Source organism: Amphiprion ocellaris, chromosome 15, assembly GCF_022539595.1.
Source record: "Amphiprion ocellaris isolate individual 3 ecotype Okinawa chromosome 15, ASM2253959v1, whole genome shotgun sequence".
Taxonomy (NCBI): Eukaryota; Metazoa; Chordata; class Actinopteri; family Pomacentridae; genus Amphiprion; species Amphiprion ocellaris.
The window spans coordinates 16,452,676-16,470,539 of NC_072780.1; the positions used below are offsets into that span (position 1 = coordinate 16,452,676).

General features: G+C 40.9%; 1 protein-coding gene across 1 annotated transcript; it reads left to right on the forward strand.

Annotated features, from left to right (window-relative positions):
* Positions 1–115: 115 nt before the first annotated feature.
* On the forward strand, positions 116–13,052 carry nsun2 (NOP2/Sun RNA methyltransferase 2). The gene is made up of 19 exons (XM_023272239.3): positions 116–342; positions 1,610–1,767; positions 2,210–2,314; positions 2,395–2,500; positions 3,139–3,210; positions 3,383–3,467; positions 3,569–3,761; positions 4,408–4,482; positions 4,637–4,767; positions 6,454–6,527; positions 6,606–6,736; positions 7,218–7,314; positions 7,539–7,756; positions 8,078–8,170; positions 8,261–8,396; positions 9,914–9,994; positions 10,529–10,667; positions 12,180–12,219; positions 12,336–13,052. The coding sequence occupies exons 1-19, from the start codon at positions 274–276 to the stop codon at positions 12,658–12,660; spliced, it is 2,328 nt and encodes a 775-aa protein (XP_023128007.2). The 5' UTR covers positions 116–273; the 3' UTR covers positions 12,661–13,052.
* Positions 13,053–17,864: the final 4,812 nt, after the last annotated feature.

The following is a 17,864-nucleotide window of genomic DNA, read 5'->3' on the forward strand; positions in this document are numbered from 1 at the left end:
GCAGTACACTTTAGTGTCGTAATATTTAAAATATTCCAAGAAATGGTCGAAAATGAAAATGTTTAACTTTAGATCAGGCAGCTTTTGCGGCCACCTAGAAAGGGTCCTACTTCACGTGCGTCACAGGCAGCACGCTCCGTGGAAACACAGCAAGCAGCACATCTCCAGACGTTCCTTACATTCACTTTTATCCGAGTTACAGGACCCTTTTCTCCGCCTCCACACGCCACGCTGTTCCGCAGACTTTTCTCCAAAGTTGTCTGCGTTTCCAACATGGGGAAAAGAAGCAGACAGAGGCAGAAAAACCAGAGTGCTGCCGGCAGGGACGACAGAGACAAGGCTGTAAGTCTCATACTTCTGCTGCAGCAAACGTTGCTAATGTTAGATGCTCAGCCGGGCCACGTCTATACATTAAGTATAAGCAAAATGAGCCGAGTCGACCACTGTGATGTTTCTTGTTTATTATCTGTACTAAACTGGTGCTTTCACGCTGCTGGGACACAGCTGCGACACCAGAGAGCTCTGCTGTTAGCTACCGGTAACTTGGCTAGTTTCAAAGCCATGTGTGACCCTCATTCGTCACTTTTTAACCATGTTATAGACTGAGAGGCTTCTCTAGACTTTGCTTAAAATTTCAGAGCACATTTTGGCCATGTGTATAGACTTAAGGCGTTGTTAGGATCTTGACACATTGGGGGTTTGAATAGGTTTAATTTATGATGATTTATAGGTATAATCACATGTAAAGGTGCACCCTGTGACATAAATGTTTGCAAACGACTGAGATTAACCAAAGCTACCAGTTTTAGCTATCAGCTGCAGTGAGGTTGGCATGTTTTATGGATTATTAATACTTAGTAATCTGTGCAGGAGACGAGACTCAGGTGGGAAAAGTTCACCCATAAAGTACCGTAATAATAATTAGACCAAATTGGCTGTACGTGTTGCTGAAAAATACACTCAGAAACTTCTGTTCAAGTTTGGCCTGATGATAATTTTTGTTAACCACATCAACAGGAGATAATCATCCCTTTTCTTTTCATGCATCTAAAGTCCATTCTTGCCTTAGTGAATTCGTGTACTTGCTACCACCAGATACCAACAATTACAGGCTCTGTAACTAGTACAGGTCGTACGTATGCTCATACAAAAGGAGAAAGTGTCAATAGTGTAAAGTAGATCTGCTGCTTAAATGACACATTAAGTACCCACAACCTTGGCTGTTTGAGTTTTTGATCAACAGTATCTTACATTTGAGGTGTTTAATGCCTGATAATATTCATGGCTGTAGCTGCTAAAGACATCGTGGAGACAAAAGGCAGGCATGTACTTAAAATAAAGAAAAGTTGATGTTATTAAAATAAGCGAAATTGAACATCAAACCATACTAAAAATGTCACAGGTTTTATGAAAATTTCTGTGAATTTTTTCACTTGGATTTAAGCAAAAAAACAACAAAATTACATGATTTTTGAGCAACAGTTTACGTAGCATCTTAGTATACAAAAGATGACATCTCCATAGAGAGATTGAGACTTAGGTGGTTTTCCAGTTACATCTCTGATTATAGTCGGAGATGCGATCCTCACTACATCATTGCGTGTTGCAGGGCTGGGGAGCTGGGTATGCTGACATTGTCAAGGAGAACAAGCTGTTCGAGCACTACTACAAGGAACAGGGCCTGGTGCCTGAAGGAGAGTTTGAACAGTTCATGGACGCGATGAGGGAACCGCTTCCTGCAACCATCCGCATCACTGGATACAAGAGGTGAGCTGGACAGGTTTAGAATTCATGTGCCTCTTCCTGGCAAGTGTATGCACCTCCATCGATCACTATTCAAGATTTTTGTGCTTTATTATGGTCAGTAGTCCATTATAGTTTTCATATTTGAATTCCCATTTTTAAGGGCAAAGGACACATACTCATTACATAAAAAAGACTATGAATATAAATACTTAGCTGTGGTGGATGATACTTTGATACACTTTGTCACACATTAGCAATTGATGACAGAAAAACGTCATATGAAAGAGTAATTCAGAAATAATGGTTTGCTTGTAATTTGCTAGCCTGATGAAATAAACTGAAGTTTCAGCTTTTAAGGATGACAGTTGGCTGGATTAGTCATATTATGCTGAATCACTGCTGCCTGATGAAAATATTGCTAGCTACTTCATGCCAGTTTCTCCTCTTTCCTGTCTTGTTCCAGCCATGCCAAGGAGATCCTTCACTGTCTGAAGGAAAAATACTTTAAAGATATCCAGGAGCTGGAAATTGATGGGCAGATGATGGAAGCTCCACAAGCTCTCAGCTGGTAATAAATATCACATGATTTGCCCAAAGCTAAAAAGACACACAGATTCAAGCTAGTAACTCAGACTGGGTCCTCTCCAGGTATCCTGATGAGCAGGCCTGGCACACCAACATGAGCAGGAAGATCATTAGAAAATCTCCCCTGCTGGAGAAGTTCCACCAGTTTTTGGTCAGCGAAACAGAGTCGGTGAGTCAAACATAAACTAAACAGAGCATAAACCAGACAGGCCTATGGTTAAATATTGGCTGAGTTCACCACATTTACCCTGTGAGGAAACCTGAAACTGTTATTGACCCTCTGATTTCCGACACTTCGTGGACTGTCACAGTGTCATAAATCATTTTTTAAAAAGTACAAAAAGTTCCTCTCAATGAAAATATGTTACCATACTCGCCTCCTCTGTGCTTTGTCTAAATACAGCCCACAGTTCAGCTGAATAGTCACAGAATTTTCACACACACATCACTGTTGATCACGGTTGAAGCACTGTTGGTTTCTTGATGTGCTGAGGAGTGCAGAATTTTTAGATTTTTACAGGATCTAATATAAATGGTTTGATTTTGGCCAGTTTTAAATTAAACATATGGAATGAGGCAATTCTGATGAAATGTCACAATTTTATACTTTTTTATACTAAAATATTTTGCATACCGTAAGTTCAAGAACTGTGAGGAAGCTGAAAAACTGTAATTTTGTTCTTTTTTTTTTTAAGGCAGCATGGCTTTCAAACCCACTTGTGTGTGTTGGTGTTCAAAGGGTTAAAGCAAAATGTCAGGAGTCTTCAGACGTGAGGAGACGAGTCTAAACTTTATTTGTCCTTGCAGGGGAACATCAGCCGACAGGAAGCTGTCAGTATGATCCCTCCTCTGCTCCTGAAGATTGAGCCCCATCACAAGGTAAAAGCACTGCCCTTTTTTAAAGGTTAAAAATAGCAGGTCTGACATTGCCTAATGCATTTTCTATTTTTTCCTCCCTTGATCCTCCATCTGAGACACTTTCCGTGTGTGTGGCAAATAGCTGTTAAGAAAAAATATATATATTAAAGTGTTGGCATGCATATCTGTACAGATCTTGGACATGTGTGCAGCTCCAGGGTCGAAGACCGCACAGCTGATCGAGATGCTCCATGCTGACATGGATGTGCCATTTCCAGGTAACAAACACATTAAAAACTGAGAATGTTGTTATAATCACAGCTTTCTGTATACTTTGCATCAGCTGAATGTTGTTTTCATCTACACCTCCACTCTTCAGAGGGCTTTGTCATCGCCAATGACGTGGACAACAAGCGCTGCTACTTACTTGTGCACCAGGCCAAGCGTCTCAACAGCCCATGCATCATGGTGGTCAACCACGATGCCTCCTGCATTCCCACGCTCCAGATAGACTCAGATGGCAAGAAGGACATCCTCTTCTATGACCGCATCCTGTGTGACGTCCCCTGCAGGTCAGCAAATGTACCTGGATTGCGTTGGCACCACTGATATGGAGAGAACGGGTTTGAAAGTTGCTAAAAACACACACATATATATATATATATATATATATATATATATATATATATATATATATGTGGCTGATGAGCTCTGCTGTATGTGTGGGTGTTTACTAGAGAGAAGATTTTGTGTGACAGATGGCAATGAGGCTTTACCCTGTCTGTCAAATGTATAATGTCTTAAAACTCCCTAAAATTGGCTTTTAATAATGTTTTGGTTTCCTTCAGGTTTTAGTATAGTGGTAACACATACAGCCACATCCTTCTTCCCTTGAATTCTAGCATCATTTTGTGGCCAAAACAGAACTACATTAGTTTGCAAATGCTGCCTGAGTTTGGCCAGCTCCAGTGCTGAAGCCAGGAGGCCTCTGCCAAACACAACATAGGGAGAGGGAGGGGAGAGAAAGCAGTAATGAAGACAGAGGGAGGCAGGCAGCAGTGATGTGAGCAGTCAGCTAAAGCGCAGCGTTTAGACAGTTTATGCTTTGCAGACATTTTCACCCTGTGAGAAGTGTTGGGGATCTCTGGTGGTTTCAGCGCCTCGGACCAAGCCAGGGATGTGTCTGACTGGTGTTGCTGTCTGCTCTGTGTTCTGCAGTGGGGACGGCACCATGAGGAAGAACATAGACGTGTGGAAGAAATGGACGACCAGCAACAGCCTGCACCTCCACGGGTGAGTGTGCTCGTACTTATGTGACAAAACAGGAATTCCTGCACTCGTGCGGTATCACGAAATTGGCTAAACAACAAGGGAATGGAGTGCGTTCTTTTGATGCTAATTTAAAAAGTTGGCAGCATTACAGAGTGTGTGTTTGTGTGCTCACCAGGCTCCAGCTGCGGATCGCAGTGCGCGGCGTTGAACAGCTGGCTGTGGGAGGGAGGATGGTCTACTCCACCTGTTCACTCAACCCTATAGAGGACGAAGCTGTCATAGCAGCACTGCTGGAGAAGAGTGAAGGTAACAAACACGGACCACTCACAGGAATATACATTATGTGTTCAACATTTTTTGCATCTGTAGTTGTTTCATAGGCTCCAGTCTTTACTTTTAATCTCTGTTTGGTTCTTGAATTATTGAATTTGAATAATACGTTTCCTCCACACCTTTTGTTCAGTCGTCCACATATTAATTCCAAAATCAACCCAACACATGTCTCCATTTTTGTGGAGGTCACATGGCTTGAACGCACCACATCCACTGCAGTTATGTGATTAAAAGTTGTAAAGTTTAAAATTAAACTTCTTGTGTCTTTCCCTAAACTGTTTCTTGACCTCAATGGGAAACGTCACGAGGTAGAGGAAAGATGTGACACAGAATTGATCAAGATTTAGGAAAAGACGATCACAGTGCACTTGCAGTAAAAAATAATTCAGTACCTTTGATAGTTTTGCTAATATGGGAAAGGCTTGGTTTGATCATACAACATTCTGACATATATCTACAAATATGCCTGATAGTTTGCAAACTATTTAGAATTGTTTGTAGTTCTGCTTGAATGTGACCTAAAATGTTTCACATTTTCACAATAATTAAAAGTAAACAAAGAGAAACCAATAAAACAAATGGAATAAAGATTTTTCCTGGCTCAGACTGGGTCTTCAGGGGGTGACAATGCACAATTTTAACCATGATCTGTTTATTTGTAGTAAAGACAATGTTCTATGTTACCTTATTTGATAGAAATCTCTGACTTTTCCTTTTATTTCAGAATATTTGATAAATCTCTATCATGCTTGAATAAGTGAATTCTTATAATTTCATTGTTTGTGATTTTCCCATGATGCTGCTACAGCAGAAAAAAATCCCTACTTGGTCATTTGTTTGAGGAAAAGGTTCCAATACTAAAAGGATTATCCTCAAGAGTAATCATTTAACTGGAACATGAAATTAGAGTCGGATGTTTTCAGTCTATCAGATGATAGTGTCTATATGTGTGTTCTATTTAAATAAAGAACACACATCTATCAAAATCTCATCTTCACAACATTTTTGTGGAATTATATGAAGACACAAACAGAGGAGATCTCTGAGGACCTCAGAAATAGACTTGTTGATACACTTCAGGCTGCAAAATGTTACAAAAGCACCTTGACAAAACCACTGCTCGACTCCACAAATCCACCTTCAGTCAGACTGTGTACAAATAGATGAAATTCAGCACCACTGTTATGTCCCCTGGATGGTTGACCAAAGAAGATCACTCCTAGAGCAAGGTGTGTGATAGTCAGCAAGGTCACAAAAGCAGGCTCACTGTGGCTAATGTCAAAGTTCAGGAGTCCACCATCAGGAGAACACTGTACAACAAAGTTTCACATACTTCTGCCACTCACAGATATAAAATATTGGATCATTTTCCTCAATAAGTAAAGGACCAAATCTAATCTTTTTAGCTAATTTGTTTAATTGACTTTTAGGACTTATGTGAAAATGATGATGTTTAGGGTATATTTTATGACGTATTTATGCAGAAATAAAGGTTTACAAACTTGAAACTACTATATGACAAACTAATCTGTCAGAAATCAGCATTCATAGCAAAACCTGCCACTTCTGACAGGTTAAGTATTTTACTAGAAAATAACAGTGAATCGTAACCACTCTTTCGTGGCCAAGTTGTAATATCTCTTCCATTTATGTTGCTAGGAGCTCTGGAGCTCGCCGACAGCTCAGCTGACCTGCCAGGCCTGAAGTGGATGCCTGGCGTCACTTCCTGGAAGGTACAGTTTTTGGCCTTTGCTATTACTGAACTGTGTAGGTCTGTGTCCTGACTTTGGATTGTAAACTTTGCTCCCTAGCTGATGACCAAAGACGGCCAGTGGTTCTCCGACTGGTCCGAGGTTCCGAGCAGTCGTCACACGCAGATCCGCCCCACTATGTTCCCGCCAAAAGACGCAGAGAAACTAGCGGCTCTGCATCTGGAGAGATGGTAGGTTCACACACAACACACAAAAGGCTTTACTGCACAACACAAAATGTGGAGGACTCTGTTTATGCCTTTTGCACAGCTGTAACTGTAATGAAAGCAGAGAGGTAGAAGTACACACATACCTGCAGCCTTTTCCCTTTCCGTTGATGCCAAACTCATTAGCTCAGTAATGTGTCTGATTTTTTTTATTTTTGCTGAGCTTCTCTCACACATATACACCCACTCAGCATGGATGCACATACATGCACACACCTGCACTCTCACATAGTAGCAGATGATGTCATTTCTATCACAGCCTCTGCTTTAGTGCTCACACCAACCGGATGTGGGCCAGCAGAGGGAGCTATTGCCACATGTTGTCCAGGCACCTCTTATTAAAATGCTGAAAAGGGAGTAAATTGTATTTTGTCCTCACAGTAGGTGGCACTGTAAAACTCAAAGCCATGATTTATGTTTCTGTGTGTCTGTATTTTAATGTCAGTATGAGGATTCTGCCTCATCACCAGAACACTGGAGGTTTCTTTGTGGCCGTGTTGGTGAAGAAAGCCCCGATGCCTTGGAACAAAAGATATCCCAAGGTACTTCCTCACAAGCACACCCACTTAACAGATGATAGATATTTGTACGTCTTACTCGACGTGGTAAATGGAGCAGATTTCTCCCTTGTGGGTCTGTCTTTTGAACCAGCAGCACCCCCACCCCACAGTGCGTCACTCACCTGTTCAGTTTCACTAACCACAGCTGGGGCTTCTTCTTTTTCTCTCCTTGTTGTCATCCCTTCCCCTATCCCCTTGGTCTCCAGCTGAGGAAGGACGTCTCGTCCAGCTCAGCGGCCCAGAGCGAAGTCTCTTCCATGGCCTCGTCACCAGCCGATGCTCCCCGACTCCTCCCAGAGGGTCCTCTGGAGGAGATGGAGAGGGGCAGCTCTGAGGGAAAAGTAGACGAGGAGGCAGAGAAGGAGGTGCCCAAAGGAGCTTCTGTGGCTCAGGAGGCCAGTGCCAAACAAGAGGGGATGTGTGGGTGAGTCACACTGGTTTGGTGATAAGTAAACCTAATAAGGAAAATAATCATAAGCCTTTGTAAATAAAAGTAAAACACATTTTTGAATAAGGATTGACAAACCCATCAGTAGTTCTTAAGAAATATCCACATTTTCTGTAATAGATCATCTGTCAGGTTCAAGATGAATATAATGTTTATCAATAAAAGCTCATATAAAATGTGTTTCCTCCTTTTTTTAGCCTATTGCTTTGGGTTATTGTTTTACTACAACTGAATGGATATTTGTAATTAAAATGAGCTGAAGCAAATTGAGTCATGAATATCTCTTTCTTCTCTCAGTCCTCCTCCCTCTAAGAAGATGAGGCTGTTTGGCTATAAAGAAGACCCCTTTGTGTTCTTAACTGAAGACGACCCTGTCTTTAATACCATACAGTAAGTGCCTCTTTGTATTTGATGTTAACATTTTTAGCTTGTGGCATTTTGGTGTAGCAAACATTTTTCCCTTTTTTTTCCGCCCTCCAGATCTTTCTATGATCTGTCTGGTGACTTCCCAAAGCTCAATGTCCTGACCAGGACCCACGAAGGCAAGAAGAGACACTTGTACATGGTGTCCAAAGAGCTCCGCAATGTGCTGCTCAATAACAGTGAGCGTATGAAGGTGTGTGGGGTTTTTTTTTGTTTGTTTTTGGGACAACATTGTGGGTTAGCGCACACTCTGAAAACCAGACTGGATGATGATGATGATGGAGCATTTCAGCCTGGTAAAAATAGATACAACAAATCCATAATCAATTGTTTCCAGGAGACAATGTATCTAATATCGATCTGCTTGAAAGGGCGTTATGTTTATCTAAGCGCTGATTTATTGGCTTTACATTGAGATATCAGTTTGTTTTTGTAGTGTGTATGAGAAGCGGCATAAACAGATGGGACTGTCTCCCAAATCCCTCTGGTCCTCCACCCTGTAGCACCTGCACAGGTGGCACTCTGTGTGTGTGTGTCTGTGTGTGTGTCTCTTTGTGTGAGTGTCTTTGTTCTCCTCAGTGTATCATGTTTCTCACTTTTTAGTCACTTTTTCATTGACTAAAGTACACTGAATTACACATTTGCTTTTTTTTTTTTTTTTTTTTTTTTTACAGATTCTGGACATAGTGGTTGAAAAACATCTTAAGTATCACAAAGTCTATATAGACTACAGAGACTAAAGTCTATGAAAATGTGCTTTTTTCTGTTTGTGCAAGTAGAATATTGTTAAGTGTGTATATTTTGATTTTGTAATAAATTATTGCTTAGATTTCTTTCGTGCTCCTTAGGTTATAACCAGTGGTGGAAGAATAATTTAGATCTTTTACTCAAGTAAAAGTACTGACACAGTATTGTAATAAATACTCCATTACTAGTAAAAGTCCTGCATGAAAAACCCAGCTTATGTATAGAAGTAGTAAAAGTACTGGTGTCATTCCTGTGACTGACTATTATTATATATAATATCTGACATAATAAATTATTATTAGCATCAGAATTGTGTTGGGAGAAAAAACACAGTTCTGATTCACAAATCAATTTTTGCTAATGAGAGAATAACCACATTGCGTTTTGGAAGAAGAAATAGAGTTTGGAAAGAACTGGTTGAATCTTTACCTGTATTTAAAATGTGTTATATAATCCAGAGTGTTAAAACATCATTGTTAAAGTAACTAAAGCCGTCAGATTAATGTAGCATAATAGAAAGTATAACATTTCCCTCTAAAATGTCGTGGAGTCAAAGAACAAAGTAGCATAAAATAGAAACACTCAAGTATGTCAAAACTGGACTTAAATACAGTACTTAAGAAAATTAACTTTTTTCCCCACCACTGGAAATAACAATACAACATTTATCCCAAATGTGTAGTTGGATTGTTCAATGCAAACCAGCTTCCACTCCTGCTGAGACACCAGAGACCTGCTGCACAGTTTTCTAATGTCTTCTATCGAAGCTGCCTCGAGCAAGAGAGTTTGGTGTAATTACAAACACATTACCGGTAGTACTACAAGACTACAATAATTAGTCAGTGACTCTAATTGATTATGTTTTCAGAGGGTTTTAATTTGGCATCATTGTGTTTTGTTTTGTTTTTTTGTACAGAGCCATATGTCAGCCTGCTTTTGTTTATTTATGTTTTTGCTTGTCAGGTCATTAACACAGGGGTAAAGGTGTGGTCTCGCAACAGTGATGGTGAGGAGTTTGGCTGTGCTTTCAGACTGGCTCAGGAGGTAACACACACACGCATTATGAATTTGTTTGGGCCCAGTTTTCAGTCAGGCACAATTCATCTGCACGCATTAAATGATCTTCAGTGGAGTGAAAATCATTTTCTCTAAAGCTACGTGTTCTTTGTTGGGCACAGTCTTATTGATTGAAAGCTGTATTTATTCTGAAATTATTTCTGACTCTTAGCCACATGTTTTCACACAACATCCAATATTCTCCTTTTTTATGCAAATTCGCCTCATGATGTGAAGTGATGCATGGTGAAATACAAAGCCTGTATTTCGAGGACTTCCAACACACCGCATATTCTTTGAGTGTATAATACATTTAATGTTTTCTGTTCAAACAGGAATTTCTCCTTGCCATCGTTACTATAGCCGCGACAGAGGCTGAATAACAAGTCAGCCAAACGGCAGAATTCACACTCAAACAAGATGATAATTAATTCATTTTATATGCACAGTGTCATTGTAAAGAATCAGGATTTATTATAATGGTTTGCAGATTGTCATTGACATCTATTCTCTGTCCTGCAGGGTATATACACCCTACAGCCATATATTCGCTCAAGGATAATTAGAGTGAGTGTGGAGGACATCAAAGTGCTGCTGACCCAGGAGAACCCTTTCCTTAGCAAACTGGAGGATGATGCTCATGCTCAGGCCAAGAAAATGGGTACACAGTACAAAATAGTTTATTCCATGTTATTAGACTTGTATTCTAACCGCATAAACACTTCTGGAAAGGGAAAGCTTTAAGGTGCAGTTTGCAAGATTTTGAACATAAATGTAGCATTAATATTGCAGCAAACAACTATCTGCTATGTGAAGATGTACATAGATATTCATATACAAACACAAAATGGGTAAATGGAGTCCTTAGCAGAGAGTGAAGTTCCAGTGTGTTTGATGTTTTGGTTGCTGGTCCAGCCGTGTATACATGTTGGTACATGAGAGTCCCTCCCTTTGAGACTGGCCACACACCACATTAGAACAGTGAAAGTGCAATTTTATGTTCAGATGGTGCCACAAACACCAAGACTTTAAAAACAAAGTATTTTATGTCTGCTTTTTGCCTAATTTCTATGTTGTACATTTCTGCTCAGTGTGACTCTCTACTGCTGTTTTTTTTAGCTGCTTCTCCTTCTCTACTTGCGTTTTTTCTGTTCTGGCCTTTGTGTGTCCATTTCCACGTATGCGGACATCGATCCAGTTCACTAGAAGCAGACCATATTCAAAGGGGTATAAATCAAAGAAAAGGTTTTGCTAGTTGGCAACATCTCCTTACGATTGTTCACTGTATTTTGGCATGCAGGCATGGACTAATAGTTGTGACTGGATAGTTTTTTTTGTTGGTTCTCGTGTACACAACCATTGTGGTTGTAAATGAAACTTTAAAGGAGGGCAGAGGTTGAGCAGACACACGTTTGTTTTCTCTGAGATCCCATATCCACTGGTTCTGAAAGTAGCATTCATACTGGGCCTTTTAACAATGTTAACGTTACCAGATGTCTGACTGATAGAAACCAGCAAAAAGAGGTAACAAGCTGCAGTAGTCTAGAGGTTGGAGTAGTAGATCAGTAACTGGAAGGTTCATTGCTTGACTGGCAACAAGTTAAAGAGGAAACTGAATATGCAATGTCATAGAGAAGTAGTTATAATCGTTTTTCTGCAGTTCTTATCTGAGAAACTGCACATAGCAAGCAAGGTGGACTTTTTCTGCAAAGTGGATGCAATATTAAAATTAGAGATACATGATATTGGATTTTTGCTAACATCCAAAATGCTGACATTTTCCAGCTAGTTGTAGCTCATTGTCGATATCAGTGTATGCACATCAAGACTCATGTCGTGAAATGAACATAATATTATACTTACTCTTCTCATGGTGATCCACCACCGGGTACACACATGGAGTACAGTTCTTTTTTGTCTGTACATATTTTCTGGGAAAAATGGCACAACTACTTCGCCCTATATGTACAACATGGTATATTTTTTTGATAGAACATTTGCTTTATCTCCTTTGCAGTGTTCAATTTGGGCTGATTTGGATATTTCATTTTAAAGCCTTTATCGACTGATACCGTTTTCAGTGTGCGTGTTTATAATTGAAATTGGTTTTGGAAGAATTCTTTGTCACTTTCCTGTCAATAATCATCTTTCTCTATTACTGTTCGCTCCGCAGGAATGGGTAGCATTGTGCTGAAGTACATTCCAAACGCAAAGTAAGCCATTAAAATATTTTTCAGTGTTTATTTGTGTATCTTATGATTATCATTGTAAGCATAATGACTGGGTTTTTGTTCAGCTCTGAAATAAACCGTCACCCTCTGTTTGTCAGTAACCCAGCAGAGCCTCAGTGTCCCATCCAGCTGTGTGGCTGGAGGGGAAAGACGTCCATCCGAGCCTTCGTGCCCCGCAATGAGAGGTTTCATTACCTCCGAATGTTAGGTGTGGAAGTCTTCAGAGACAAACAGGGCCTGGGGCAGAAAAGAGGAGATGGAGAAAAGGAAGGAAAGGAACAGGTAGAGGATGAGGTGGAAAAGGACGCAGAGGAAGAAGAAGGAGCAGGGGATAATGAGACTGAGCTGGACTTGGAGAACGGTGATCAAAATGGCTCATCGAAACCAAAGACAGAAGGCGGCAACAAAGAGACTAGTAGCTGAGAATGTAGAGGTGAGGATTGACTGAAGATGTGCTAGAGCTCCATAAGCTCTCGACCAGGTCCAAAACCACACTATGTGGCAGAGGAGGGTAATGTGCCTCTTTGGGTATCTCTGTTTGCCACACTGCCAGTGCATTAGGATTCCCTCCCAGAGATGGACTCCTTTGGGATTTTTCTTTTTTGGATCGTCTCCAGGAGTCGGCTTTTTAGTTAAAAGGCTTGTCTTATTTTATCTAGCTGTTTTTGATGTTTTAACAAATGTATGCCACTGAACAAGTGACATCGGTTTTCTTTAAGTTGCTCATGTTTGGAGATGTTTGTATTAATTGCCATCTCATTTTCTACCCCTGTAATTAAGCAAAAGTGTGGAGCTGATTAAAAGTGTGAGCGGTTCGTTGTGTCACCGGTCAAATAATTTCCCTGCAAGATCATTGTGGGCCTGCTGAAGTGTAAATTGCATGCTTGAGAGGGGGTTCATTAGGACTAAATAGATGTTGAAGGATGTGTGAACCCCTGTGGTGGTAGCTGCCACAGGCTTGCCTTAAGGATTTTTTACTCCATGAAAAACGGAGGCAACATTTACACAACCTATTGTTTCAAATGTAGAAAAATCGAAAACAAAACAATCATCCCATTAAAGCCTTGTTAATAATGTAGCTAAGTCACAGCTAAGACTGGTGGCGACACTCGGTTGATACATACCGCAGAGTATGATGCCATGAAAATTCACTCTCCTCTTCAGCTCTGGCAAGTCAGTCGCTACTGTTTGACATAAAACACATTGCTGCTGGTGTGCTAGTGTAGGAATGTAAACACCGAGACTATTTAAAACTGCGGTATACAGCAAATACAGAGGTTTACCTGGTGGTGATTAGCTTAATCAGCATTGTGTGAACTCGTCTGGCACTTGCTTTAATCTAACGGATGTTCATTTATATGCATAAGTACCGCAATGAAGCTTCAAAGGGTCTCCAAAAGTTGTTAGAATTCATCCTGAGGGAGACATGAATGTATCTAATATTATGAAAACCCATCCAGTGTGTCAGTCAGAACTACAAATGTTAAGTTCATGGTGGTGCCAATGAAGAAAGTCCATACAATACATTATATGGGAACCAGGATTGTCTAACAAAGTTGATGTTAGATATTTCAGTTTAAAGTGCAAATGTTGAGCTGCAGGTGGTGCAAGCATAGAAATGATAGTCATAGACTGTACATACATTACGGATGTTGCCTCTGGGTCTAAAAAATGACATCACTGAGGAAGTGCCTGAAGCCTGCATCCTTTCTAATCAACAGCAGTGGCCTCTGGTTGCAAAAAGAAGTCCAATTGTATTGACGGCTGATAAAATAAACTTATTTCTCCCTTGATTTGCCGCATCAGTTAACATTTTCCTAATAGGTTTATGGTCTCTGTCATTAGCTTCAAATCTCCTTCAATACCGCACGATGGTCGTTTTGTAAATCATGGCCGCATTTACAGTCAAATAGAGGATGAAGATGTGTATGTTTCAGGGCGGGGCTACCTAGTGAGTGACAGGTCACTACTGTATGGGCATGCATAGTGTTTTCGAGCTCTCAAACAGATCCACTCCTCACTCGTGATCCACAGTTTCAAAAGACCATTTTTTTTTACCTATCCGGTAGTCCAAACCACTAAAGAACAAAAAAAAACATGGAAAGCACTGCTGTAAACCCTCGCTATATGTTTGAGAAGCATGTATTTAAAGGTGGAGGTCTCATAACCCCAAGGTTGTACGGTTTCCTCAGAGGACCACACGTTTCTTTAAGAAGCGAGAACATATCCACATTCGCCGCGTCTTGTCAGCGGTTGCCACGGCAGCTTCACTTTGCTGGATGGACAGACATCTCTCCCTCCTGTTTATTATCCAGTCCAGCTGCCATGACAACAGCCGTCATGACAACCAGCCCCCTCACCTCTCTCTGGTGACGGGAGGGAACAGAGGACACGGGGACCACAGAGAGCATCCTGTGCTCTCTGTGGTTTTCTTCTCCCAAGTCCCTCCTTACTTTATCCTTTCTTGTCCCTCGTTCCTGTCTTTCGTTGTTTTTGTTTTTTTTATTTGATCTGTGACCTCAGAAGTGAAAGGCGGTGGGCATTACTGTGCAGGAGAGCGGCTGTCATGTCAGTTCCCTCGACTGTGGGTATGCAGTGACAGCGCTGTTTGCAGGGGCAGAAGGGGACAAGTCTGGGGCTAGAGGAGGTTGTAACATGCTTGAGTGGGGAAGTAAACCTGTTTGCTTGGCTTTGTTTTCATACGTTTCGACCAAATTAGGCTGAATATACAACATTCATCACCGACTGTATGATACAGATGGATTGAAATGGTTGAGTATCGGACAACATGGCCACGCGAGGGTTTGAAAAGACAAAAAAAAAGTGAGTAAAAGATACTTGAGAGTGAAGCTGAAGTCATAGCAGACGGGAGAGGAGGGGCTGCTGGTGGAGTCAGCCGAGGATGAACACGGGGAGAAAAACGCTCAATCTTTGCAGGCTGAGTAGAGGATAGAAAATGAAAGAAGTTGAAAATGATAAAAAGCCTCGGGAGGATGAAGTGGGATGAGTGAATGGGGGGTTAGAGAAAAGGGTGGCGATGAATAAATTGAATTGGACAGATAGGGAAAGGTTTGGAGATAAGGCAAAAAAAAAGTTGTTAGTGAGTCACAGGCCTGTCTGTGTGTGTGGGAGTGTGTGTTTGAGTTAAGCCAGCGAGCGGATGTGTGTGTATACTTGAGCTAAGCCTGCCTTTGTGTGGTTAAAGTGTGTGCTGGTTTGTCAGCCTGAGTGATGTCTTCTGCCTTTTAGCTTTGACGTTTACTGCCAGCCTACTAATGTTAGTAATGACATCAAGTCCACACAGGGACACATGCATTAACTTTACGTCTTCTTTTCTCCTTCGTTGTCTGTCGCACCTCCACTCCTCTCTCCTCCCGCCTTTTCCTTTTTGTACTTAAATTTCCATCCAGTCCTAGCTTTATTCACACCTCTCGCGTCTTCTTTCCGTTTTGATTATCTTTCTCCCCGGAAGAGCTTTCTGAGAGCACTCACGGCCTCCTAAAGCTCAGACTCTCTAAAATGTTCTCAAACTGTCATCTCAATTTAAGCCGCTGCTTTAAGTCCTCCCTCAGTACACCATTTTTATTGGAGCACTGTTGTTCGTCTCCTCTCCATGTTTGTGTGATACACTGAGCTATCTTGGCAATACAATGTCTTTTTTTTTTCCCAACTGAAACTCGAGTTTGTTGGGTTATTTTCCCCCAGTGTCTCCTTTTAGTCTTCTGTTTATGAGGTAGATTCACAAAGACCTGGAAGAGGCGACAAAGATTTTCATCTGGCATAGCCTCAGTTTGTGTGATCCCATTTGGATTTGTGTTTATTTGCAAGCTATTTATGCCTTTTAGATTATTGTTTTAGTTTCACAGTCTGCAAATTCTGGTTGTAAAACCTGCCTCAACCCAGCAGTTACTTTGGAATTTAATAAAAGCTTTACAGAACAGTCATAAGTCACAACTAAATTGTGTAACATGGCTGTGCGTTCTGGCTGGTGTTTATCGTCCTTTTTTATCACAGCAATGCATCTGTTCCGTCTTTTCTAATTTAGAAGACAAAGCCAATGTAAAGTTCAACCATTCGTGTCCTGGAAAACATCTGTGTTTTAGTTCAAATTCTTTAAAAAAATAAATACTTTATTTAAATGTAGACTTACTAGTAAAACTCACAAGTATTATTCTTTATTAATGATGTAATAATGTTTGTAAAGACAGACTTGAGAGGCTTTGAAAGAGATTTTTTACAAACCTGCGATACAAATATCATTTCTATCGACTATTAACTATATTAAACCTTTTTTAAAAAAATGGCTTAAGTGGTTCAAACAAACCAGTACACTAACTGCAGTGTAATAGACAACAAAATTAGTGAATTAGCTGCTGCAGAAAGTCAAATATCTGCCATCTAAAGATTTTTTATGAATTTGTATCACTGCTATAGGGAGACTGACTGTTGGACTTTGCCATTTATTGGGTCACCAGAAGCATGAAATGTAGTGTGCAGGAATCGCTGTCTACAGACTGTTTCCTGGATGCATTTAACATATTATGTGACATTGGGCCTCTGGGTTCAGAGGTGTCGGCACCCACATCGCCCTCATCCATGCTTCCTTTGTAAAATCTCCATCCAGACATCCATCCATTATCTATACACCGCTTAATACTCATTGGGGTCGCAGGTGGACTGGAGTCTATCCCAGCTGTCTTAGGGTGAAAGCAAGGGACACCCTGGACAGGTCGACAATCTGTTGCAGGGCCTCATAGAGAGACAAACAATCACACTCCAATGGACAATTTAGAGCTACCAATTAACCTCAGCATACTTTTGGACTGTGGGAGGAAGCCGGAGTACCTGGAGAAAACCCACACATGCACAGGGAGAACATGCAAACTCCAAGCAGAAAGATCCCAGGAAGACCAGGACGGGAACCCGGGATCTTCTGCCTGCAAGGCCAAAGTGCTAACCACTACACCACTGTGCAGCCCTTCCATCCAGACATGTTCAAAAATAATCTCAATGCATAGTAATAATCACATTTATCTGTCAGTGCTTTGTTATAAAAAAAAATACTACAGAGAGAAATGTGAGACCAGAGACTTCCCTCACTGTGCAACAGCTGCAAGCACAGACAGCGTGGTCAGCAACGGCTGTAATGCATTATCTGTGTTGAATTACCCACTGGTAGTCATGGATGATGTCTCTGTTTACTTCCAGAAAGCAGTCACATGACAGGAGCATGACGAATCAAGGAAGGACACAAAGTGACTCTTAAGATCCAACCAGAAAGCAAACATGCTGCCTCAGATTCAAAAGTCTCCATTTGAGTTCTAAAATGCTGGAGTAGTGTGGAAGCAGTCTGCGACACCCAAACTGAAGGCAAGGACATCATTTGAAATCATTTTGAGTCTCTTTGTCATTGCATGTTCTTATGGTAGCTTTAAGTCTGTTTTTGGTCAATCACAATCTCACGTCTTATGGTTGTTTTGCTTCTAGGGTCCCTGGACCTGGTAGGCCCACTCAGTAATCCTTCTATTACCGTATGATACCGTATTATTATTTCCAGTAATGATAAAGTTACTTTGCCCCAAATTGGGAATAATTCAATCTGTGTCGAGTTTGCATGCATAGATCTT